A 25,993-nucleotide genomic window follows, 5' to 3' on the forward strand; every position below is an offset into this window, starting at 1 on the left:
TTTTGGGAGGTCCGTTTTTGTAGGCCTTTTCTTTCTCTTATGTTTCCTGTCTAGAGAAGATCTTTTAGCATTTATTGTAAAGCGGGTTTGGCGGTGCTGAATTCTTTTAGTTCAGTTCAGTTCAGTTGCTCAGTCCTGTCCGACTCGTTGCGACACCATGAACTGCATCATGCCAGGCCTCCCTGTCCATCACCAACTCCTGGAGTTTACCCAAACTCATGTCCATTGAGCTGGTGATGTCATCTAACCACCTTATCCTCTGTCATCCCCTTCTCCTCCTACCTTCAATATTTCTCAACATCAGGGTCTTTTCAAATGAGTCAGCTCTTTGCATTATGTGGCCAAAATGTTGGAGTTTCAGCTTCAACATCAGTCCTTCCAATGAACACCCAGGACTGATCTCCTTTAGGATGCACTGGTTGGATCTCCTTGCAGTCCAGGGGACTCTCAAGAGTCTTCTCCAACACCACAGTTCAAAAGCATCAATTCTTCTGCGCTCAGATTTCTTTATAGTCCAAATCTCACATCCATACATGACCACTGGAAAAACCATAGCCTTGACTAGACTGACCTTTGTTGACAAAGTAATGTCACTGCTTTTTAATATGCTATCTAGGTTGGTCATAACTTTTCTTCCAAGGAGTAAGCGTCTTTTAATTTCAATGCTGAAATCACAATATGCAGTGATTTTGGAGCCCCCAAAAATAAAGTCAGCCACTATTTCCACTGTTTCCCCATCTATTCCCCATGAAGTGATGGGACTGGATGCCATGATCTTAGTTTTCTGAATGTTGAGCTTTCAGCCAACTTTTTCACTCTCCTCTTTCACTTTCATCAAGAGGCTCTTTAGTTCTTCACTTTCTGCTATAAAGATGGTGTCATCTGCATATCTGAGGTTATTGATATTACTCCCGGCAATCATGATTCCTGCTTGTGCTTCGTCCAGCCCAGCTTTTGATTTACCCTTCAAATCTGATGAGATCCTTGCTGGATAGAGTAACCTTGTTGTTGTTTAGTCACTAAGTCATGTCTGACTTTTTGCAACTCCATGGACTCCTCTGTTCACGAGATTTTCCAGGCAAGAATACTGAAGTGGATTGCTATTTCCTTCTCCAGGTGATCTCCCTGATTTGGGAATTTGAACCCCTAGTTTTTTGCATTGAAACCTGCTCTGTCTTCTGCTTGCAGGCAGATTCTTCACTGCTGAGTTATTGAGGATGTCACTAGAGTATCTTATCCTTTCATCACTTTAAGGATTAATATATCTTGCCACTCCCTTCTGGTTATTTCCACCATTCTATCTTCTAGGTCAGTTATTCATTCTTCTGCCTCAGTTATTATGCTCTTGGTTCCCTCTTGTGTATTTTCAATCTCAGTTATTGTGTTGTTCATTTATTTCTTATAAGTCCTTGTTATATATTTCTTGTATTTTCTTGATCCATGCCTCTATTCTACTTATCTCTGTCTCCATTTTATTTCCAAGATTTTCGATCATCTTTACTATCATTGCTATGAATTCTTTTTCAGGTAGACTTCCTATTTCCTCTTTATTTTTTTGGTCTTGTGGGTTTTTACCATGGTCCTTTATCTGCTGTATGTTTCTCTGTCTTTTCATTTTGTTTAATTTACTGTGTTTAGAAGATCATAGTTCCTCTTATTTGTGGAATCTGCTCCCCCCCCCCACTGAATGGTTTTGTGAAGTTTTCCTGATTGGGGGGACTTGCACCTGTGTTCTGGAGGGTATAGCTGGATCTTATCTCTCTGAAGGGCAGTGCCAAGCCCAGTAGTGTGTTTTGGGGTGTCTATGGGCTTGATATGGCTTCAGGTAGCCTGTCTGCTAATTTTCAGGGTTTCGTTCCTGTAGTGCTGAAGGTTTGGTATAAGACCTGTGGCAGTGGTGCTTGCTCCCCTTTGGGTGGGACCTGGTCTTGATGTTATGATGGAGGCCTTTGGGAAGGCTCTTCCAGATTAATATTCCATGGTGTTGGAAGTTCTATGATGGTCCAAAGTTCTGGACTCATGTCTCTCACCTCTGAGGTTCAGGCCTGACCCCTTACTATAGCACCAAGACTTCATAGGCTATGAAGCACCGAAGAGAAAACCCCTAGAAAGACCAATGGTGAAAGCAACACTCAACAGCCAATTACATTGAAAGAAACTAACATACAAATAGAAGAGAGAAAAAGTAGAAAAAAAAAAAAAAGAACAAGAATAAACACCAGAATCAGAAAAGAAGGGAGCACTCACACTAATAAACAAAACCTAAATTAAAAATGAATACTAAAAACTAGACTAGGAAAAATACAGAACCAAAAACATGGAAAATGCAATATAGTTAATGAGTACTATAAAAAATAGGAAAAAGCAAAATTAATTTATCTAAAGATAAGATTTTTTTAAAGGAAAAGGTAAGTTAAAAAGTATGTAAAAATTAAAAGAATAATAGTAAAAAAGAACAATATTAAAACAATACAAAAACAAGCAAAGAAAGAAAAAAATATATAGGAGAGAATGATAGAAGATTGACATCCTGATTCCTCGGTTGTCCTCTCCACATAGTGATCACCAGTCAATCTGCTTACTCAAGAGGTCCTCTAATATTTCTAGGAAGATCTCTGGGCCTGCTGTCAGTGCTGTAAAGTCTGTTCAGACTCAGATCTGGGCTTACTCCAGCTTGAACTTGCTCCCAAACTCCATAACTGCCCCAAGGTCCACAGTCTCAGGCTACTTGTTGATATTTAATCTGCTGCACCTGTTGCTGCAAAGCGACATTCCTTTCACTTTGCTCACATAGCCCCTGGTGCTCTGCTTTGGTTTTGGCCCCACCTCTGCTTTTGGCTACCCTTGTGTCTATTCCCTGTGCAGAGCAAAGGAGATGAAAGCGGGCTCATTTGCTCAGTCAGGCTGGTGAGAGGGGAAGGTATGGCACTTTCCATCATGGTGTTTGGGGACTACCTATTGTGCCCAAGGCCTGTGCGAAGCCACTGTAGTCTGAGATGGGTAATGCACTCTCCTCTGGGATTGTGACTGTAGCAAATGTGCTTTGTCCCCTGTCTCTAGCACTCACCCTGGCTTTGGCAGTTCCCCAATCTGGGATTGTAAACTGCAGCTGAGTCTTGTTCTGCCTCTGGCACTTGTGCTAGCTTTGACAGTGGCTTTGGCCAGATGTATCTACTTCTGGGGTTGGGCAGTTCAGAGACATTGCTCATCCCACCTATGCCATTCACAAAGGCAAGTTCCTGTGTTCTGTGAATGCAGGGAGTTAGAGGGTCCCAGCAGCAAGATCCCTTGCCTCTCTGGGAGGCCCAGACTTTTCCCTTGACCCCCTCAGTTGTGTCATACTAGCTCCCTCAGAGTCTCTTTCATGGCACACACCCCTGATCTTCTGCCTGGGGCCCAACCCCTCAAGCCTGAGTCTCAGTATCCAGGCCCCACTCACTGCAGTGGTCATGCAAGCCACTTCTCAGCTGGGAAGTGCTGTTTGGCAATGATCTCTGTGGTGAATTAACTCAGTTCTGTCTCCTGAGTACCTCTTGTTGCATTCCCCTCTGAGGTTCCAAAATTCCCCCATCCCCACCCATGAGGATTTTTGAGTGTGTGGAAACTCTTCCTCCTTTAGGACTCCTTCACCAAGGTGCAAGTACCCATCCTGAAATCCTTTGTCTCTTTTTTTTTTTACCTTTATCTGTTGCCCTACCTCATTCTGAAGCTGAAACTCCAATACTTTGGCCACCTGATGCAAAGAGCTGACTCATTTGAAAAGACCCTGATGCTGGGAAAGATTGAAGGCAGGAGGAGAAGGGGACGACAGGGGATGAGATGATTGGTTGGCATCACCGACTCAATGGACATGGGTTTGGGTAAACTCCGGGAGTTGGTGATGGACAGGGAGGCCTGGCGTGCTGCAATTCATGGGGTCACAAAGAGTCAGACACAACTGAGCGACTGAACTGAACTGAACCTCATTTTGAGGACACTGGCTTCTGGGGAAGTCTGTTCTGCCAGCATTCAGAAGGTGTTCTGTAGTTGTTCCACATGCAGATTTATTTTTGATGTATTTGTGGGGAAAAAGATGATCTTCCCATCTTACTCCCCACCATCCTGAAAGTCCAATGGCTACTATCTTATTATTTCTCATTTGTACTCCTAAATTGGAGAGTCAACTGTTGATTTAAGTAGTTTTATTTAAATAAATGTGATAACAGTGGTGGTGCTGAAGAAGGAAACATCTCTCACACATTCTAGTTATATTCAAGAAAATAGAAATGAGAGTCACTCAGGATTCAAACATGGGAGAAATTATTCTGGTTTTAAATTACTTTGGCTTTTTTTAAAGGCAGACAAATGAAAGTGAGAAAATTTTAAAAGACTGGGGAAAACATGAAAATGTGCTAAATGATGGACATAAAATATTTTTCAAAATGCGTAAAACATTAAAAAGGAAGAGAAAAAGCAATACAATGAGCCTACTATTTAGAAAGAGGACACAGCAAAGAGAGGGCATTATAAGCTTAGAAATGTAATCATTAAAGCTTTTTGAGACATTCCAAATTCTCTTAATCAAGGGCCAAGTTTGTTTGCTTTTTTTTTTTTAGCACAATAGCAATGCTAGCATTGTAGATGTTTGCAATTATGTTCTTATAGGTTTGGGATGGTTCCTCTGGTATAAACCAGACAGAAGAACATGGGCATACCAGTTGACAGTCTATCTCAAAACTCTGATCTCAAAAAGAAAAAAAAAATAGTATTTTCAAAGTTAAAACAAATGCTCCATTTGAACAAACTACTTACAAAACAATACATATCTTTGTGGATAACATTTTTAAAAATAAGTACATTTAGAAGGATTCTTGGTTATTTGTCCTGTTTAGATATTAAGAAAAAACTACATGAAAGTGTTTCATTTATTGACATCTACTAAGCTTGCTCCTATAATGAGTTTCAGTTCTGGTGAGAGAATGTCTTGTGAATGTATCCCTGAAACTGTACATACATGGTCTTGGTTGCAAAAAGTAAATGGTTCAATCAAATGTGTTCATAGCAAAATATTGTGAAATAAAATGTATATTCTATGGCAAGATAGAAATTTAAATATAGAAAATACTCTCTGCCCCTTGGTCTCCTCTCTCCTTGCACTCTATCTGCATTAGGCATCAACCAGACCTTCCCCATTGGCAGAAATGCCTGCTTAACCATAAGGAACAACAGTTCCCCAGCACCAATGAGAGATGTGAAAAAGTAAAGTAAAATTTGATATTTAAGATATATTTATATGTGTACGCTCAGTTGCTCAGGCTTCCCCAGTGCTTCATGGGTAAAGAATCCATCTGCAATGCTGGAGTCACAGGAGACTTGGGTTCAATCGCTGGGTCAGGAAGATCCCCTGGAGGAAGGCACAGGCAACCCATTTGAGTATTCTTACCTGGAAAATCCCATGGGCAGAGGAGCCTGGTGGGCTACAGTCAACAGGGTCAAAAAGAGTGACCAAAGTGCCTGAACACGCACACACTGTCCATGGGATTTTCTAGGCAAAAATACTGAAATGGGTTACCATTTCCTCCTCCAAGGGATCTCCTTGACCCAGGGATCAAACCCACATAGCCTGCATCTCCTGCATTGAGAGGCAGATTGTTTACCACTGAGCTACCTCTACCTATGTACCTACCAGAATATATTTATACATATAAACAAACAACCTAGTTTACCCATTTTTCACCATACAGTGAGATAGACTACTAAATATATAATACCTGCTGCTGCTGCTGCTGCTGTAAGTCGCTTCAGTCGTGTCGGAGTCTTAGCGACCCCATGGACGGCAGCCTACCAGGCTCCTCCGTCCATGGGATTTTCCAGGCAAGAGTACTGGAGTGGGGTGTCATTGCCTTCTCCGATATAATACCTATGTAGCACTAAATAACATAAAATATAATACACAAATGCACATCACTACATTAAATGACCCTAGGATTCTGCTTAGAAATTCTTCTCTAATATAGGAAATTGGGGAGGGGGAAGAAATAATATCAATGAGTACAGATATTGTAGATAATCATAATGATGCATCCATATGTATAACTTGCTCCCACATCTAAATTTTACCATGTGTAAGAAACGTAAGAACTGATGAGAAAGCAACAAATTTGGTTTATGTTCTCAGCACAAAAATGCTGATGACCTTTTCTTGTCTAAGACAAATCTTTAACTATTCTACTTGGTCAAACAGAGGGACTAAGGAAGAAAACTGTCTCAGTTTTGGTCTGGAGCAGTATTTTCAGTACAGCGCAATTTACTTCCCATCCAAGAAACCATTTGTTATTGTTGTTCAGTCACACAGTCATGCGAACGCATGGAAAGCAGCTCCCATGGACGTCAGGCTTCCCTGTTCTTCATCATCTCCTGGAGCTTGCTCGAGTTCGTGCTCATTGAGTTGGTGATGCCATCCAACTATCTCAGCCTCTGTCATCCTCTTGTTCTCCTGCCTTCAGTCTTTCCCAGCATCAGGGTCTTTTCTAATGAACTGGCTCTTCACATCAGGTGGCCAAAGTATTGGAGCTTCAACAACTTCAGATTCAGTCCTTCCAATGAATATTCAAGACTGATTTCCTTTAGGATTGACTTATTTGAACTCCTTGCAGTCCAGGGTATTCTCAAGACTCTTCTCCAACACCCGGTTCAAAACCATCAGTTGTTCAGCACTCAGCCTTATTTATGGTCCAACTCTCACATCCATACATGATTAATGGAAAAACCATAGCTTTGACTAGATGGAAATTTGTTAGCAAAGTGATGTCTCTGCTTCTTAATATACTGCCTAGGTTTGCCATAGATTTTCTTCCAAGAAGCAAGTGTCTTTTAATTTCATGGCTGTCATCCCAATCTGCAGTGATATTGGAGGCCAAGAAAATAAATTCTGTCAGTGTTTCCATTGTTTCCCCATTTATTTGCCATGCAGTGATGGGGCCAGATGCAATGAACTTTGTTTTCTGAATGTTGAGTTTTAAGCCAGCCTTTTCACTTTCCTCATTCACTTTTATCAAGAGGCTCTTTAGTTCCTCTTCATGTTCTGCCATAAGGGAGTTGTTATTTGCATATCTGAGGTTATTGCTATTTCTCCCAGCCATCTTGATCTCAGCTTGTGTTTCGTCCAGCCCAGTGTTTCACGTGATATACGCTGCATACAAGGTAAATAAGCAGGGTGACAATAAGCAGCCTTGACGTACTCCTTTCCTGATTTGGTACCAGTCCATTGTTCCATGATGGGTTCTAACTTGCTTCTTGACCTGTATACAGGTTTCTCAGGAGGCAGATAAGGTGGTCTGGTATTCCCATCACTTTAAGACTTTTCCACAGTTTGTTGTGATCCATACAGTCAAAGGCTTTTGTGTAGTCAATGAAGCAGAAGTAGATGTTTTTCTGGAATTCTCTTGCTTTTGGTATAATCCAACAGTTGTTGACAATGTGATCTCTGCTTTCTCTGCCTTTTCTATATCCAGCTTGAATATCTAGAAGTTCTTGGTTCACGTACTGTTGAAATCTCACTTGGAGAATTTTGAGCATTACTTTGCTAGCATGTGAGATGAATGCAATTGTCTGATAGTTTGAACATTCTTTGGCATTGCCTTTCTTTGTGTTTGGAAGGAAAATTGACATTTTTCAGTCCTGTGGCCATGGTGGAACTTTCCAAATTTGCTGGTATAGTAAGTCCAGCACTTTCACAGCTCATCTTTTAGGATTTAAAATAGCTCAGCTGTAATTCCATCACCTCCGCTAGTTTTGTTCATAGTGATGCTTTCTAAGGTCCATTCGACTTCACACTGCATGATTTGGGGCTCTAGGTGAGTGATCACACCATCATGGTTATCTGGATCATTATACCCTTTTTCGTATAGTCCTTCTGTGTATTCTTGCCACCTCTTCTTAATATTGTCTGCTTCTGTTAGATCCATACTGTTTCTGTCCTTTATTGTGCCCATCTTTGCATGAAATGTTCTTTTGGTATCTCTACTTTTCTTGCAGAGATCTCTAGACTTTCCCATTCTATCGTTTTCCTCTATTAATTTGTATTGATCACTGAGGAAGTGATCTCTTGCAATCATCTCTCCTTGCTATTCTTTGGAACTGTCCATTCATATAGGCATATCTTTCCTTTTCTCCATTGCCTTTCACTTCTCTTCTTTTCTCAGTTAGTTGTAAGTCTCCTCAGGCAAACATTTTGCCTTTTTGCATTTCTTTATCTTGGGGATGGTTTTGATCACTGCCTCCTGTACAATGTTGCAAACCTCCATCCATAGTTCTTCAGGCATTCTATCAGATCTAATCCCTTGAATCTGTTTGTTACTTCCACTGTATAATTATCATGGATTTGATTTAGGTCATACCTGAATGGTCTAGTCTTTTCCTAACTTTCTCTAGTTTATGTCTGAATTTGGCAATAAGGAGCTAATTATCTGAGCTACAGTCAGCTCCTGGTCTTGCTTTTGCTGACTGTAGAGAGCTTCTCCATCTTCAGCTGCAAAGAATATAATCATTCTGATTTTGGTATTGACCACCTGGTGATGTCCATGTGTAGAGTCATCTCTTGTGTTGTTGAAAGAGGGTGTTTGCTATGACCAGTGTGTTCTCTTGGTAAAACTCTGTTAGCCTTTGCCCTGCTTCATTTTTTAGTCTAAGGCTTACTTGCCTGTTCCTCCAGGTATCTGTTGACTTCCTACTTTTGCATTCCAGTCTTCTATGATGAAAAGGACATCTAAGGACATTGTTTATAGTCATAGAAGGTCTTGTAGATAGTCATAGAACTTTTCAACTTCATCTTCTCCAGCATTATGGTTGAGGTTGTCAACTAAAAAATATAGTCACAACCTGAAAGTAGAGAGTTATTTTTTTGGTGGGGATGTTTAGGACTCCAAGCCCGGAAGACACCGTCTCAGTAGCTCTGAGAAAACTGTCCCAAGGAGGCAGAAGCGGAAGTCAGGCTATATACAAGTTTGCAACAAAGGGAACAGGGAGTCTGAACATCAAAGATTGATGTCAAGGGAATTTAGCATTCTGTGTTTCTGAAGATGGAAGCCTCTGGTCTCACTGAATTCATTCCTTTCATATGCACCTCAGTTACCTGTGGCCAAATCCAGTTTCTTGGTTCACTTGGCTTCTTGTAGTCTCCCAACTTCTCAGCAATCAACATGGGTGGTGGCAGCATCCACTGGATCACAGTTTGGGGAGACCTCATTCAAATTTGTAGGCCAGAAATCGCTGATCACTGTGGCATTTCTTGTTTATTATGGCAGCAGATATTTTCATTTCATAGGGCGTAGACTTGGATTACTGTGATGTTGAATGGTTTGCATTGGAAAGGAACTGAGATCAATCCCTCATTTTTGAGACTGCTCCCTAGTATTGCATTTCATACTCTTTTGTTGACTATGAGGGCTACTCCATTTCTTCCAAGGGATTTTTGCCCACAGTAGTAGATAAAGTGGTCATCTGAATTAAATTTGCCCATTCTCGTCCTTCTTAGTTCACTGATTCCTAAAATGTCCGTGTTCACTCTTGCCATCTCCTGTTTGATCATTTCTAATTTACCTTGAGTCATGGACCTAACATCTCGGTTCCTATGCAATACTGTCCTTTATGGCATTGTAATTTACTTTCACCACCAGACACATCCACAACTGGGCATTGTTTCTGCTGTGGCCTAGCCTCTTCATTCCTTCTGGAGCTATTTTTCCGCTCTTCTCCATTAATATATTGCACACCTACTGACCTTGATGGGGTTTATCTTTCACACTCATTTCTTTTTCCTTTTCATTACTGGTCATGGAGTTCTCAAGGCAAGAAAGCTGAAATGGTGTTTCATTCCCTTCTCCAGTGGACCACATTTTACCAGAACTCTTCACCACAACCTGTATGTCTTGGATGGCCCTACATGGCTTGTAGTTTCATTGAGTTACAAAGGCTATAATCCATGTGATCATTTTGGTTAGTTTTCTGTGATTGTGGTTTCCATTTGTCCTGTCCTCAGATGGATGATGATAAGAGGCTTGTGCAAAATTCCTCATGGGAGGGATTGGCTGTGGGGAAAACTAGGTCTTACTCTGGTGGGCAGGGCCATGCTCAATAAATCTTTAATCCAATTTTCTGCTGATGGATGCGGCTGTGCTCGCTCCCTGTAATTCAGCCTCAGGTGACCCAGTTCTGGAGTCTTGCAGTCTCTATGCAAGGGCTATAGTCTCTATGTTAGGCCTAATGTTGACTCCCCAACTCAGAGATCCAACCTGCATCTCTTACATCTCCTACACTGACAGGCAAGTTCTTTACCACTAGTGCCACCTGGGAAGGTCCAAATGGGAATAAGTATGGTTATAAACAAAGATAGGGCAATGGCTGCCAGGATAGTTACTGATAAAGACATGAATTCTCCTTCAGAGCCATCACTTGCATTCTCTCTTGTCTGATTTTCCTTGTGTTGGTCCCTTCTCCTTGTCCAGTGTTACACTTGATCATCGTACCAAACTACTACTACCAGCATTAACATATTTTCCCTTCCTCTGTTTTGTTTTAATCCATAACAGTTATCAATGTCTGAAAGTGGAAAATATATATATTCACTTATTTATTGTCAGTCTCTCCCATTGGAATGCAAACTCCAGGGAGATTTTTTTTTCCTTTTCCCCCCTCACATTCATTACTGTGAACTAGAGCTGCAAAATCAGATAAGTTTTAATCATTTGCTAGAAAAATAAAATTACATAAAATATTCCTTTCAGTTCAGGTCATGTGGCAGAGAGGCAAAATTAGCAACATAGCAATAAAAAATTTACCAAACATTTGTTTTTATTTTAATCAAGTGTTCATTAAGGTAAGTTTTTTTTTTTCACATCTATGTCTGTAGTTTTATGTCAGCTGTGTTGTCTTTGGTAGTTAAGGTCTTATCTAGAGTCTAACAAGCATATTTTATACTGCTATATATTATTATTGATGTTGTTGCTACTAAACGTTTTCATTTTCTTTCATTTTTAAAAAGGAACAATGAAAATACTCATGAAAACATGATGGATCATCCAAAATGTAATCAATATAAAAACAGGATTTTAAGTAACAGGTAGTATTGCAGAAGGAAATGGCAACCCACTCCAGTATTCTTGCCTGAAAAATCCCCATGGACAGAGAAGCCTGGTGGGCTACAGACTATGGGGTCTCAAGAGTGAGAAATGACTGAGTGACTAAGCACACAGCACAATATTAGTAAACTAAACCTAACAGAAAATTAATAGAATCAACTTTTTTTCTTGCTAGATTTTTCTATAATTATGTTGGTAGCTAACCATGTTCACAGGAAAAATAGAATCCTATATAAAACTATATGAACAAGAAAGATGTCAAATTTGTGGAAATGAAAAATACACTTATTTGTTTTAAAAAGTATGAAGAGACTACATGGTGACTCTGGATATGCAAAGCTAACTAAGGCATTTCTCTGGCCCATGAAAGTTAACAGTGTAATGAGTGAAACAGAAAATTTCAGTAAAATATGTTTTATGGTTAAGTAAGCCTATCACAGGGGTTAGGAAATCTCTGCCTGATCTAAATCTTAAAGACTACGTGAGAGTATAAAAACATACAAAATGAACTTTCTATTATATGACTTCGAGATATCTGGAAAACATATAACAAATAATTAAAGAATATATGAAAGAACAGATATAGATAATTATGTGTCAATTTATCCTCATATACATAGAAAATCTAAATATGCTTACAGCATAGACAAAAACTATCTCTTAAATATTTTTATTGTTTCTTCTAAATATACTCTGATTAACTAGAAGCAGGACATTTGGTCAAAAAGTCATCCTTATGAAATTATATGCAGTAGAAAGTAACTAAAATTTACTCAAAATCGAATACTAGCAAGTAGCATCCTTTTGCAAATTACAGAACTGATTATTAATTTTTTTTTAAGTACCCATATAACATGTCTTGGTCAAACACCATACACAGCCTTGTTACAATAAAGATCAAACATGCATGATACATTCACAAATTCAGTAACATTTCTCACTATAAATTTCTCCCTTTAATATTTCATACTAATAGTTGAGCAACTCCTAAACTATCTCTAAGCAATTTTTATAGTCAGAATTAAAATGTTTGATTATTTTATTTTCCCTGGTAACATATCAAATAAGAAAAAGTATGGCCAAGTCAAACGATACTACCATAACACAGTCACCCTTTCTCAATTAATTTTAAGAGATACTTTGTGAATAAATCTCTATAAATAGTTATTTCAACAAAACAAAGAATTCAAAACCAGAGGATATTTCCCATTTATAAAATGAGGAAATGATGTAGTTCAAATGCAATGTAAATCATTTCAAGTATCCAAGTTGATACATTTATTAGCTTATTTGTCTTTGAGGATCAGTTGTGTCATTTAATATCACTGACACATTACAAAAAATAAGTGAAACTCTCATGCGTGCATGTGTGTGTGCTAGTAGCTTAGTTGTGTCCAACTCTTTGCAATCCCATGGACAGTAGCCTGCCAGGCTCCTCTATTCATGGGATTCTCCAGGCAAGAACACTGGAGTGGGTTGCCATTTCCTTATCCAAAACTCTCTTAGATTTTCAGGAACGTATTTGAAATTGCTTCAGGTAAGAGGATCAGAGTGAAGTGGAGTGGAAAGGTAAAATGAGGGAATGATAAATGGGATGGGATCAGAAGATGCAACTGAAGAAAGAAAAAGGATCCAGTCAGGAAATTAAAGAAAATGAGTACACACATACAGAAACATCCTACAGAGGACACACACACACACACACAAAATGAACAGATTTGATAGCCACCTACACAAAGGACTAGAAAAAGAATAAAATACAAAATTTTGGGAGAAAAAGACCAGTAGCTTATTTTTATGAAGATAGAGAAGATATCAGAAAGTGCAGAGTAGTCCTAAAAGGGTAAAGAATATGGGAACTGATTGGAGGACAGCTCAGATGTGCTTGTGACTGTGGCCACCCTGTTACAACTGATTCCGTGTGCATCTTTAGTAAAAATTCAAAGTTCATACCTTTGCTTTATCTCTCATTGATCCTTTGCCCAGGATAGACATTTTAGCACCTGTTTCTTCCTGTAGCCTCTTCAAGGAGTTTCCTCTAGGACCGAGCAATTTGCCCACAAAATTGAACTAGGAAACAAAATCATTAGAACATCTACATTAAGTAGAGAAAAGTAATGATTTAAACCAAGCAAAACTGATGGGTTATGGTTTTACAAACTTTACCATGGAGAACAGAGTTATACCTCTCACATACCCAAACACACACACAGACACACACACACGCACAGGAAACCACCCCAGGCCTATAAGCTCAGATATACTTTTAAGAGATGCTTCTTTCTAAAGAAATGCTAAAGTCAGTAATCTTTTGAAAATAGAATTTACTCATATAATCACATAAATTATTTAAAAAAAAATTAGGGGGAAGTACTATGGTTTATAAATTTTCTAAAGGGTTTTTCTCTCCAATCAGATTATTGAAATAAAGAAAAATTTTAACGTGTCTGTGCACATTCAAAATTGCAAAAAAAAAAATTATTTTAAATTAAAATTTAACATTCATGTTTGGCAAGCATTGTCTATGCCTGTAAGAGTCCATTTTAAATTTCATGATTGATAATAAAGAGATTCAACTGTTCTTCAATCTTACCTTCTTTGTGTTAAAGAGTTTTCTAAAGATCAGCAAATAAGAGATGTGAATGCATACAAAAGGGTTTAAAATGCTAGAAAGAGCATATATACAAAACAGTTTGCTTACATGAAAAATTCTAGGGCTAGGGGCATATATAACTGGTTTATTAATTATGAAATCTGGTTACAAACAATTGAAATAAAGGCAATTATCAGCTTTTGTTGCCAGCTACTAAATGAATATCACTACATGAAATGACTGAGGTAATTACTCATTAAGTAAAAAAAAAAAAAGGATTAGAATGCACTAAAGAGTACATTGGGCATGTGAATCAGAAATAAATAAAATTAAGTAACTGTCTTCTATATCAGAGTTATTATATATTTTTAAATACCCAGAGTAAGAAATAAACCACACTTAATGGTGAAAGACTAAATACTTTCCCCATAAATACAGGATAAAGTCAAGATGCCTGTTCTCACCACACCTTTTCAGTGCTACACTGGAGTGTGGATATCTACAGGCATGTAAGATAAATGCAACAGAATAAATTCAAAAAGACCACATTTAGATCAACTGATTCTCAACAAAAGTGCCAGAGCAGTAACATTTGAAAAGTAAAATCGTTTTAACAAATGGTACTGGAACAACTGGATATTCATATGCCAAAAAAAAGCACAAAAAATACTTTTACATTCTAACACACAATAAAGCAAAGTGAAGTTGCTCTGTCGTGCCTGACTCCTTGTGACTCTATGGACTGTAGCCCACAAAGCTCCTGCATCCATGGGATTTTTCCAGGCAAGAATACTGGAGTAGGTTGCCATTTCCTTCTCCAAGGGATCTCCCCAGCTTAGGGATCAAACTGGGTCTCCCACATTGCAGGCAGACTCTTTACTGTCTGAACCATCAAGGAATCCCTGGGCTAGGAAGATCCCCTGGAGGAGCGCATGGCAACCCACTTCAGTATTCCTGCCTGGAAAATCCCCATGGACAGGGAGCCTGGGGGGCTACAGTCTATGGAGTCACAAAGAGTTGGACATGACTGAGCAACTTTCACAACACACATTAAGGCAACTCCTATTTTAAGGTTTACCATAGGCCTAAGCTATGGTTCTAAATCATAAAGACAGAAGTGTGTGTGTGTGTGTGTGTGTGTGTGTGTGTGGTTGCTCAGTCATGTCCGACTCTGCGATCCCATGGACAGTAGCTTGCCGGGCTCCTCTGTCCATGGGAGTCTTCAGGCAAGAATACTGGAGTGGGTTGCCATTTCCTCGTCCAGGGGATCTTCCTGACCCAGGGATCAAACCCCCGACTCCTGCATTGCAGGTGGCTGCTTTACAACTGAGCCACCAGGTAAGCCCGTAAAAGGGTCAGCTAACTCAGATACTCTTGCCTGGAAAACCCCATGGAGGGAGGAGCCGGGTAGGCTGCAGTCCATGGAGTCACTGGGAGTCGGACACGACTCAGCGACTTCCCTTTCACTTTTCACTTTCATATATTGGAGAAGGAAATGGCAACCCACTCCAGTGTTCCTGCCTGGAGAATCCCAGGGACGGGGGAGTCTGGTAGGCTGCCGTCTATGGGGTCGCACAAAGTCGGACATGACTGAAGCGACTTAGCAGCAGCAAGCTAAGAAAGGAAGAGAAGTGAGGGACAAAGGAGAAGAGGAAAAATTTACCCATCTGAATGCAGAGTTCCAAAGAATAGCAAGGAGAGATAGAAAGTCTTCTTAACTGAAAAAAAAAACACAAAGAGAGGAAAATAATAGAATGGGAAAGACTAGAGATCCCTTCAAGAAAATTAGAGATACCAAGGAAATATTTCAGAAATGGTAAGAACCTAACATAAGCAGAAAAGATTAAGAAGTGGTGGGAAGAATACACAAAAGAACTGTACCAAAAAAGTCTTAATGACTCAGACAGCCATGATAGTGTGATCACTCCTCTAGAACAAGACATCCTGGAGTGTGAAGTCAAGCCAACCTTAGGAAGCATTACTATGAACGAAGCTAGTGGAGGTTATAGAATTCCAGCTGAGCTATTTCAAATCCTAAAAGATGATGCTGTTTAAGTATTGCACTCAAGATGCTGGCCAATTTGGAAAACACAGCAGTGGCCACAGGACTGGAAAACATGCTTTCATTCCAATTCCAAAGAAAGTCAATACCAAAGAATGTTCCATCTACTGCAAAATTGTGTTCATTTTACATGCTAACAAGGTAATACTCAAACTGAGTTTCCCTGATAGCTCAGCTGGCAAAGAATCCACTTGCAATGCAGGAGACCCAGTCTGATCCCTGGGTCGGGAAGATCCCCTGGAAAAGGAAATGGTAATCTGCTCCAGTATTCTCACCTGGAAAATCCCATGGGTAGAGGAGCCTGGTAGACTACAATCCTAGAGGTCTCAAAGAGTCAGACACAACTAAGCAACTAACCACGAATAAATGAGGCACCAACTGTAGGTGAATTGAGAACTTCCAGACGTACAAGATGGATTTAGAAAAGGCAGAAGAAGTAGAGATCAAATTGCCAATATCCACTGGATCATAGAAAAAGCAAGGAATTCCAGGAAAAAAAAATCTACCTCTGTTTCATTGACTACTCTAAAGACTTTGACTGTGTGGATCACAACAAACTGTGGAAAATTCTTAAAGAGATGGGAATACCAGATCACCTTGCCTGCCTCCTAAGAAACATGTATGCAGGTAAAGAAGCAATAGTTAGAACTGGACAGGGAACAATGGACTGGTTCCAAATTGGGAAAGGAGTACATCAAGGCTGTACATTGTCACCTTGCTTATTTAACTTCTATGCAGAATATATCATGTGAAATGCCAGGATGGATGAAGCTCAAGCTGGAATCAAGATTGCCAGGAGAAATATCAATAACCTCAGATATGCAGATGACACCACCCTTATGGCAGAAAGTGAAGAGGAATTGAAGAGACTCTGGATGAAAGTGAAAGAGGAGAGTGAAAAATCTGGTTTAAAACACTAAGATCATGGCATCCAGTTCCATCACTTTATGGCAAATAGATGGGGGAACAATGGAAACAGTGGCAGACTTTGTTTTCTTGGACTCCAAATCACTTCAGAGGATGAGTGTAGCCATGAAATTAAAAGATGGTTGTTTCTTGAAAGAAAAACTATGACAAACCTATACAGCATATTTAAAAGCTGAGACATCACTTTACCTAATAAAGTCTATATAATCTAAGCTATAATTTTTCCAGTAGTCATGTATGGATGTGGGAGTTGGAGTATAAAGAAGGCTGAGCACTGAAGAATTGATTTTTTTTCAAATATGGTGCTAGAGAAGACTCTTGAGAGTCCCTTAGACAACAAGGAGGTCAGACCAGTCAATCCTAAAGAAGTCAACCCTGAGTATTAATTGGAAGGACTGATGCTGAAGTTGAAGCTCCAATAATTTGGGCACCTTATGTGAAGAGCTGACTCATTGAAAAAGCCCCTGATTGAGCGCAGGAGGAGGAAGGGGCAACAGATGATAAGATTGTTGGGCGGTATCATCGACTCAATGAATATGAGTTTGAGGAAACTCTGGGAGAAGGTGAAGGACAGGGAAGCCTGGCATGCTGCAGTCCATGGGGTCACAAAGAGTTGGACAAGACTGAGTGACTGAACAACAATAATAGATCTAAACACAAACACAAAAAAATAAATTAGCATACAAGGAGGCCTTTTCCAAATTTAAGCTGGGAAAGTTTACTAGCAAGCAAAGAATCTTCATTGAAATATTCACTGATCCACTAAGAAACCATTAAGAAATTAAATCTGCAAGCCACAGCCTGGGAGAAAATACTCCCCATGAATATATGTGAATAATGACTAGAATCTAGAATCTATTAAAACAAAAGCTCCAAGTCAATATTTAAACACACACACACGTTGCTAAAACTGAAAAAAAAAAAAGCCAAATATTGATGGTGATGTGGAACCACTAGAGCAATTATTATTTCTAATTTAAAATGATAGTTACTTTGTGAAGAAGATTGGCAGTTATTTATGAATTTAAACACAGATCCACTACAGCCCAGTAATTCTATACATAAGTATTTATCTAAGAATAATAAAAGCATGTGCAAGGCAATAAAAGCATTGCCTTGCACAAGTACATTGGGATATTTTATTCATGATCACCATTAAACTGGAAATAAATCACTGCCCATGCAAAGTGAAGAGATCCACAAAAAGAAAGGAACTAGTCACTGATTGACATAGCAGTATGAAATATCTCACAGACATTATATTCAGTGGAAGTAGCCAGATACAAAAGAGTATATCACATTATATTCTTCATTAATAAAAAAATTCTAGAGACACACACAATACAAAACTCATGAGTGGTTGCCTGTTGAGAACATAAGGCTGAGGCTGAACTGTCTAGAAAGTAAGTGCATAAAGAAACATCCAGGGTGATGGCATTATTATTCATTTTGTCAAAAGTATAAGCATATTCCTGTCAAAACTCACCAAGACGCACACTAAGACCTGTGCACTTTAATGTATGTAATGTTAGTTTCTCAGTTGTGTCTGAATCCTTGCGACCCCATGGACTGTAGTCCACCAGACTCCTCTGTCCATGGGAGGCAAGAATACTGGATTGGGTTGCCATACCCTTCCCCAGGGGATCTTGCTGACCTAGGGATCAAACCTGGGTGTCCTGCATTGCAGGAAGATTCTTTACCATCTGAACCACCAGGGAAGCACTTACTGTATGTAAACAGTACTTTAATTAAGAATGAGGGGAAACTAGAAAGCAGAAACTCCATATAAATATTTAAAAAGTAATATCATGATAAAATTCCCACCAAAAATACTAGTCCCAGGCAGTTGTATAAAGGCATCTCAATAGACTCTTAGAAAATAGATCCTTCTAATCTGTGCAGAAAGTGGGAAAATTATTCCAGAGAACATGACTTGTGGTTGACCTATTTACTGGATTGAGGCAATAGGAGAACCTTACCCTTCCTCTGTACTTAGAATGTATGTTCTGCCCACTGTTCACACACATGCAGCCACATACATGCATCTTTGAGAGAGCTCTGCATTGCTGAGACCATCTGGATTGTGTCAGTGACTGAACCCAGTTAAACTCTTAAGATCTTGTTGGGCATCTTTCCACTGACCAAGACAAGCCTCATATGTAACTTGCTTTACACTGGAGAAGGAAATGGCAACCCACTCTAATATTCTTGTCTGGGAAATCACACGGACAGAAGAGCCTGGCAGGCTACACTTTGTGGAGTTGCAAAAGAGTTGGCATGACTTAGTGACTAAACAACAAAAACAAATTGCCTATTAAACCAGCAAACTGTCAGTCTGGTGTGATCTGGTTCTTTCTTCAGACTTACTTTGCCCTTGTTTACAGGGATGAGATTTGAATTTTACCCAGGGAACTCCCCAGATTACAAACCAACAGCAGACTATTTCAGAGAAATAAATGGGAAAATAACCCCCAACACATTTCAGTTCAGTTCAGTTCAGTCACTCAGTCATGTCTGACTTTTTGCGACCCCATGAACCACAGCACACCAGGCCTGCCTGTCTATCACCAACTTCCTGAGTCTACCCAAACCCTTGTCCATCAAGTCAGTGATGTCATCAAGCCATCTCATCCTCTGTTATCCCCTTCTCCTCCTGCCCTCAGTCTTTCCCAGCATCAGGGACTTTTCAAATGAGTCAGCTCTTCGCATCAGTTGGCCAAAGTACTGGAGTTTCAGCTTTAACATCAGTCCTTCCAATGAACACCCAGGATTGATCTCCTTTAGGATGGACTGGTTGGATCTCCTTGCAGTCCAAGGGACTCTCAAGAGTCTTCTCCCACACCACAGTTCAAAAGCATCAATTCTTCAGCACTCAGCTTTCTTTATAGTCCAACTCTCTGGAAAAACCATAGCCTTGACGAGATGGACCTTTGTTGGCAAAGTAATGTCTCTGCTTTTTAACATGCTGTCTAGGTTGGTCATAACTTTCCTTCCAAGGAGTAAGTGTCTTTTAATTTCATGGCTGCAGTCATCATCTGCAGTGATTTTGGAGCCCAGAAAAATAAAGTCAGCCACTGTTTCCACTGTTTTCCCATCTATCTGCCATAAAGTGATGGGACCGGATGCCATGATCTTAGTTTTCTGAATGTTGAGCTTTAAGCCAACTTTTTCACTTTCCAGTTTCATTTTCATCAAGAGGCTCTTTAGTTCCTCTTCACTTTCTGCCATAAGGGTGGTGTCATCTGCATATCTGAGGTTATTGATATTTCTCCCAGCAATCTTGATTCCAGCTTGTGCTTCATCCAGACCAGCGTTTCTCATGATGTACTCTGCATATAAGTTAAATAAGCAGGGTGACAATATACAGCCTTGACGTACTCCTTTTCCTATTTGGAACCCATCTGTTGTTCCATGTCCAGTTCTAACTGTTGCTTCCTGACCTGCATACAGGTTTCTCAAGAGATAGGTCAGGTGGTCTGGTATTCCCATCTCTTTCAGGATTTTCCACAGTTTATTGTGATCCACACAGACAAAGGCTTTGGCATAGTCAATAAACTCACTTAGCAGGCTAATTTAACCTTAGAGGGGGGTTTCCTAGTGGCTCAGATGGTAAAGTATCTGCCTGCAATGCTGGAGACCTGGGTTTGATCCCCTGGGGGAAGGCATGGCCACCCACTCCAGTATTCTTGCCTGGAGAATCCCCTGGTGGGATACAATCCATGGGGTTGCAAAGAGTCGGACACAACTGAGTGAGTAAACAAAGCACATAACCTAATAGCTAGACCAAATCAGAAAAAAAAAATTAGAGTCTAAATCTACTCATGAAACAATCTAGTCCACAAAATAGTAACATAACCAAGGCCTGGAACCTTGGAACCTATTAAAAGTGCATGATGATGAGTTCTGCTTATCACAGATACATAGGTAATTAAAGATTTATAATCTCTATTGTAATTCACCTATTAGCAATGGAGAAAAAAAGATTAACATCTTATTTGAACAAAAAAAATAATTTGATATAATTCAAATTCAATCATTATAAACTCATATCATCTAAAACATGAGAAACTTCCTTAACCAGATAAAATGTTTCTACTCAAAACCAGTAAGAATAGTATAAGTGTTTTAAATGTCAGAAAGCAATAAACAAAAAATCATGTAGTTTATATAATTTTATACATATAACCTTAAAATGATTTCATAAAAATTTATTAGAATTAGTAAAAGAGATTAGCAAGGTGTTTTATAAAAGATCAGTATGAAAATCAATTGCATTTTTTATATCAGCAACATATAACTAGTAAATGTTTTTCTTTAAAAAAAAATAAGTCATTTATAACAGCAGTCAAAAGCATTTTCCTAAGAATAAATTTAATTATGTATGATCAAAACCTTTACAATGAATTTATAAAATACATTAATAAAACCATCAATTGGATATCAATCAATAAGTTGGCTACAGTCCATAGGGTAGCAAACAGTCAGAGGTGACTGAAGTGACTTTACATGCAAACACAAATTGGAAGAAGATCATATTCATGAAGAGGGAGTCTCAATGTTGTAGAGATTTCTAGTATTTTCAATTCTTGTGTAGATCTAACACAATTCCAGTTATAATCACAATTAGCTTTGAATCAATTTACCAACTGGTTCCAAAAATGTATAAAAAGATGAAAGTCTAAGAATAGTCAAAACACTAAAATGCAGAAGAATTAATTGAGGGTTATACCTATCACATATGAAGACACGTTATAAAGCTGTATTAATTATAATAGTGTGATACCTGTAGTCCTGGGGCACAGACAGAGAGCAAAGCAATGGAATCCAGAATCAGATCCTTGCTTACATTTAAATAGTATATGATACAGAGGGCATTACAGATCACTGAGGCAGGGTAATGGCCCCTAAAATTGTCCACATCATTACATATGCTATCCTACAAAAAGAACTTTAATTCCTATAATTAAACTAGGAATTCAGAGATGAAGAGACTGCCCTATGTTATCCAGCTGTGCCAAATATCCTTATAAGTGAAAGAAGGAGTCAGTAGAGTTCAAGTTTGGAGTGATGTAACTTCTGACTTTGAAGATGGAAAGAAGCCATGAGTCAAAGAATAAGGGCCCCATCAAGGAGGTGGAGAAATAAATAGTCTCTCCCCAGATACCCCCAAAAGGATGCAGTCTTAGCAACACCTTAATTTCAGCCCTTAAGAACCATCTCAGACTGACCTCCATAGCTATAAAATAACAAATCTGTTTTTTGTTGTTGTTGTTTTGTTTTTAACTATAGTATAATTGACTTACAATGTTTCAGGTATACAGCAAGTGAATCAGTTATACGTACATATATATATAAATATACATGTATGTATACACATATCAATACATATATATACCATTTGTCAGGTTCTTTTCCATTATAGATTATTGCATGCACGTGTTCTAAGTCACTTCAGTCATTTCCGACTCTTTGTGACTTTATGGACTGTAGCCTTCCATTATAAGATATTGAATATAGTTCTCTGTGCTATAGAGTAGATCCTTATATTTTAACTATTTTATATATAGTAGTATGTAATTTTTGTAATGTGTACATCTTAATCTTAAGCCCCTAATTTATCTCTCCTTACCATCTCTTTTTTATAACCGTAAGTTTATTATGTCTATGAGTCTATTTCTATTTTGTAATCCTTTTTTTTAGATTCCACATGTAAGTGATATATGACATTTATCTTTCTCTGTCTGACTTACTTCACTTAGTGTGATGATCTCAAGGTCCATCCGTGTTGCTGCAAAAGACATTATTTTGCATTTTTATGGCTAAATCATATATATTATATAATATATATTCCTTCATATGGAATGCTGTCATATCTGCACTTAACCCCTGTGACTCTCCCCCATGTACTTTAAATCATCTCTGGATTGACTTACATTGCCTAATACAAGGTAAGTTCTATGTTATAAACTCAAAGTGAATTCTATGTAGAGAGTTCCTGGTGTGCAGCAAATTCAAGCTTGCTTTGGGGGAACTTTTTAAACTCATTTTAATAATATATGTACTATATATATGAAAATTCGTATTAAAAAAGATATATGATAGAGGAATAGATAAAGAAGATGTGGGATCTTCTATCAGTGGACATTTAGGTTTCTTCCATGTCTTAACTATTGTAAATAGTGTTGCTATGAACATTGGGGTGCATGCATCTTTTTAATTTTCATCTTTTCCAGATATGTGCCCAGGAGTGAAATTGCTGGATAATTTGATAACTCTCTTTAGTTTTTTAAGGAATATCCATATTGTTTCCCATAGTAGTTGCACCAATTTACATTCCCATTAAAAATATAGGAGGGTTCTCTTTTCTCCATACCCTCTCCAGCATTTATTATTTGTAGACACTTTGATGGTGGCCATTCTGACTAGTGTAAGGTGATAACTAGTTTTAATTTTGATTTGCTTTTCTCTAATAATTAGCAATGTTGAGTATCACTTCATGTACCTATTGGACATCTGTGTGTCATTTAGAGAAATGTCTGGGGCTTCTGCTGATTCTTCAAATTATTTCAATATATTGATTTCCATAAGCTGTTTTCATATTTTGGAAATAAATACCTTGTTGGTCACATAATTCACAAATGTTTTTTTTTTCCCCATCCCATGGTTTGTCTTTTGATTTTGCTGATGGTTTCCTTCGCTGTGCAAAAACTTTTATCTTTAATTATGTGATAGTTGCTCAGTCATGTTCACCTCTTTGTGACCCACTGGACTGTAGCCCACCAGGCTCCTCTGTCCCTGGAATTCTCCAGGCAAGAATTCTGGAGTGGGCAGCCATTCCTTTTTCCAGGGGATCTTCCTGACCCAGGGATATCCTGCATTGCAGACAAATTCTTTACTCTCTGAGCCACCAGGAAAGCACTATTTGGTCCCATTTACTGGACATGGAACAACAGACTGGTTCCAAATAGGAAAAGGAGTACATCAAGGCTGTATATTGTCACCCTGCTTATTTAACTTATATGCAGAGTACATCATGAGAAACACTGGGCTGGAAGAAATACAAGCTGGAATCAAGATTGCCGGGAGAAATATCAATAACCTCAGATATGCGGATGACATCACCCTTATGGCAGAAAGTGAAGAAGAACTAAAGAGCCTCTTGATGAAGGTGAAAGAGGAGAGTGAAAAAGTTGGCTTAAAGCTCAACGTTCAGAAAACTAAGATCATGGCATCTGGTCCCATCACTTCATGGGAATTAGATGGGCAAACAGTGGAAACAGTGTCAGACTTTATTTTTGGGGGCTCCAGAATCACTGCTGATGGTGACTGCAGCCATGAAATTAAAAGACGCTTACTCCTTGGAAGGAAGGTTATGGCCAACCTAGATAGCATATTTAAAAGCAGGGACATTACTTTGCCGACAAAAGTCCGTCTAGTCAAGGCTATGGTTTTCCCAGTGGTCATGTATGGATGTGAGAGTTGGACGGTGAAGAAAGCTGAGCGCCAAAGAATTGATGCTTTTGAACTGTGGTGTTGGAGAAGACTCTTGAGAGTCCCTTGGACTGCAAGGAGATCCAATCAATCCATCCTAAAAGAGATCAATCCTGGCTGTTCATTGGAAGGTCTGATGTTGAAGCTGAAACTCCAATATTTTGGCCACCTCATGCGAAGGGTTGACTCATTGGAAAAGACCCTAATGCTGGGTAGGGTTGGGGGCGGGAGGAGAAGGGGACGACAGAGGATGAGATGGTTGGATGGCATCACCGACTCGATGGACATGGGTTTGGGTAGACTCCGGGAGTTGGTGATGGACAGAGAGTCCTGGCGTGCTGCAATTCATGGGGTCGCAAAGAGTCGGACACGACTGAGCGACTGAACTTACTATCTAATTTTGATATTAGGGTGATGGAGGCCTCACAGAATGAGATTAGAAGTGTTCCTTTGTCTATTTTTGCAAAATTTTTAGAAGATTATGTGTTAACTCATTTCTAAATGTTTGGTAGAATTCACTGTGAAGGTATATGGTGCTGGAGTTTTTGCTGGGAGTTTTTAAATTATTGATTCAATTTCAGTACTCATGATTGGTCTGTTTTTTTTTTTTTCTTTATTTTCTATTTTTTACTTGGGGGGTTATACATAATTCTATTGTAGTTTAAGCTACTAAGTTTGTGGCAATTATTGCAACAACAATATAAATTAATTTACTAAGGAAAGAAGGAACTGTCTAATGCAGCACATAATGAAATCTCCATTATAAGAAAAGTGAAATTGTTTTATACACCATAGTGAAAAATAAATAAATACAGATGGAATATAGACTTAGGTCTGAAAGACATATCTACAAGTTCTGAAACAAGTCATAAAAATATGCTAACAGTAAAATAAAAGTTTTATTACAATTAGGAATATTTTAATTAAAATATACCACCAAAAAAGCAAAAACTTAAGTCACAAATTTGGAGACTATTTACATTATATGTTAACAATAAATCAATTTACAAACACAAGTATAAAAATGTAAGAAAAAGACAAACAACTGATAGCAAGTATAATCTTGAAGAAGGAAGAGAATGGTCAAAGAAAAGTGTGAATATTCAACCTTATCAAAATTTAAGCAAAAGTCAAATTAGGACCCAGTGAGATACCATTCTACATACTCTATGATGATAAAAATACAGAGTCAGAAACCAAACATTAACCAGACTGTGGATCCACAGAGACTCATATATCCTGCTTGTAGGTCTGTGAGTAGGTACAACCCTGTGGCATCATCCTGTAAATCGGAAAATTCACTTAACCTAAGCCTCAGCATACCCATTCCCAGGTACACTCTCTAGAGAAATATTAGCACGTGTATAAGAATGCTCAAAACCTCAATGCTTGTAAGAACAAAAATAACTGGGAAAAACCATCAGTTCCATAGTGGTGTACTCTCACCTGGACTCCACACCAACACGTGTCTACACCTCAGACACATGCCCAGGTCCCTTCACAATGTGCTTCCTTTCGTCCTGGATTCTGCCAGTGACAGAAAGTTGCATGAGCTTTAGAAGGTGAACATGAACTGCAGTCCATCACTCCTGGCAAGTCAGAGCAGTCAGACATGACTGCTTACTGACCTTCATGTGAACCCCACTCATGGACACAGCTGCCCCACAGAGTGCTTCACCTACCTCAGTCCCAGGTCCTGGCAGGGATGGGATTCAGATCTTCACATCCCTGATGGCAGCCTTCCTAAGGTCCCTTTCCTGTCTTCCAAGAGTCACATCAGTCCTGAATTACACATTACAGCTA

General features: G+C 38.9%; 1 protein-coding gene across 9 annotated transcripts in view; it reads right to left on the reverse strand.

The window, feature by feature from the left end:
• Positions 1-25,993, reverse strand: part of KHDRBS2 (KH RNA binding domain containing, signal transduction associated 2) — a 631,271-nt gene that overhangs the window by 445,080 nt on the left and 160,198 nt on the right. For all 9 annotated transcript variants that reach the window (XM_081523653.1, XM_081523657.1, XM_081523656.1 and 6 more), the window contains exon 3: positions 13,071-13,187. In XM_081523653.1, coding sequence (XP_081379779.1) covers positions 13,071-13,187 — 117 coding nt within the window. The remainder of the gene's footprint in view (positions 1-13,070; positions 13,188-25,993) is intronic.

This window comes from Giraffa tippelskirchi, chromosome 8, assembly GCF_054371585.1.
Source record: "Giraffa tippelskirchi isolate mGirTip1 chromosome 8, T2T-mGirTip1v1.2.pri, whole genome shotgun sequence".
Lineage (NCBI taxonomy): Eukaryota > Metazoa > Chordata > Mammalia > Artiodactyla > Giraffidae > Giraffa > Giraffa tippelskirchi.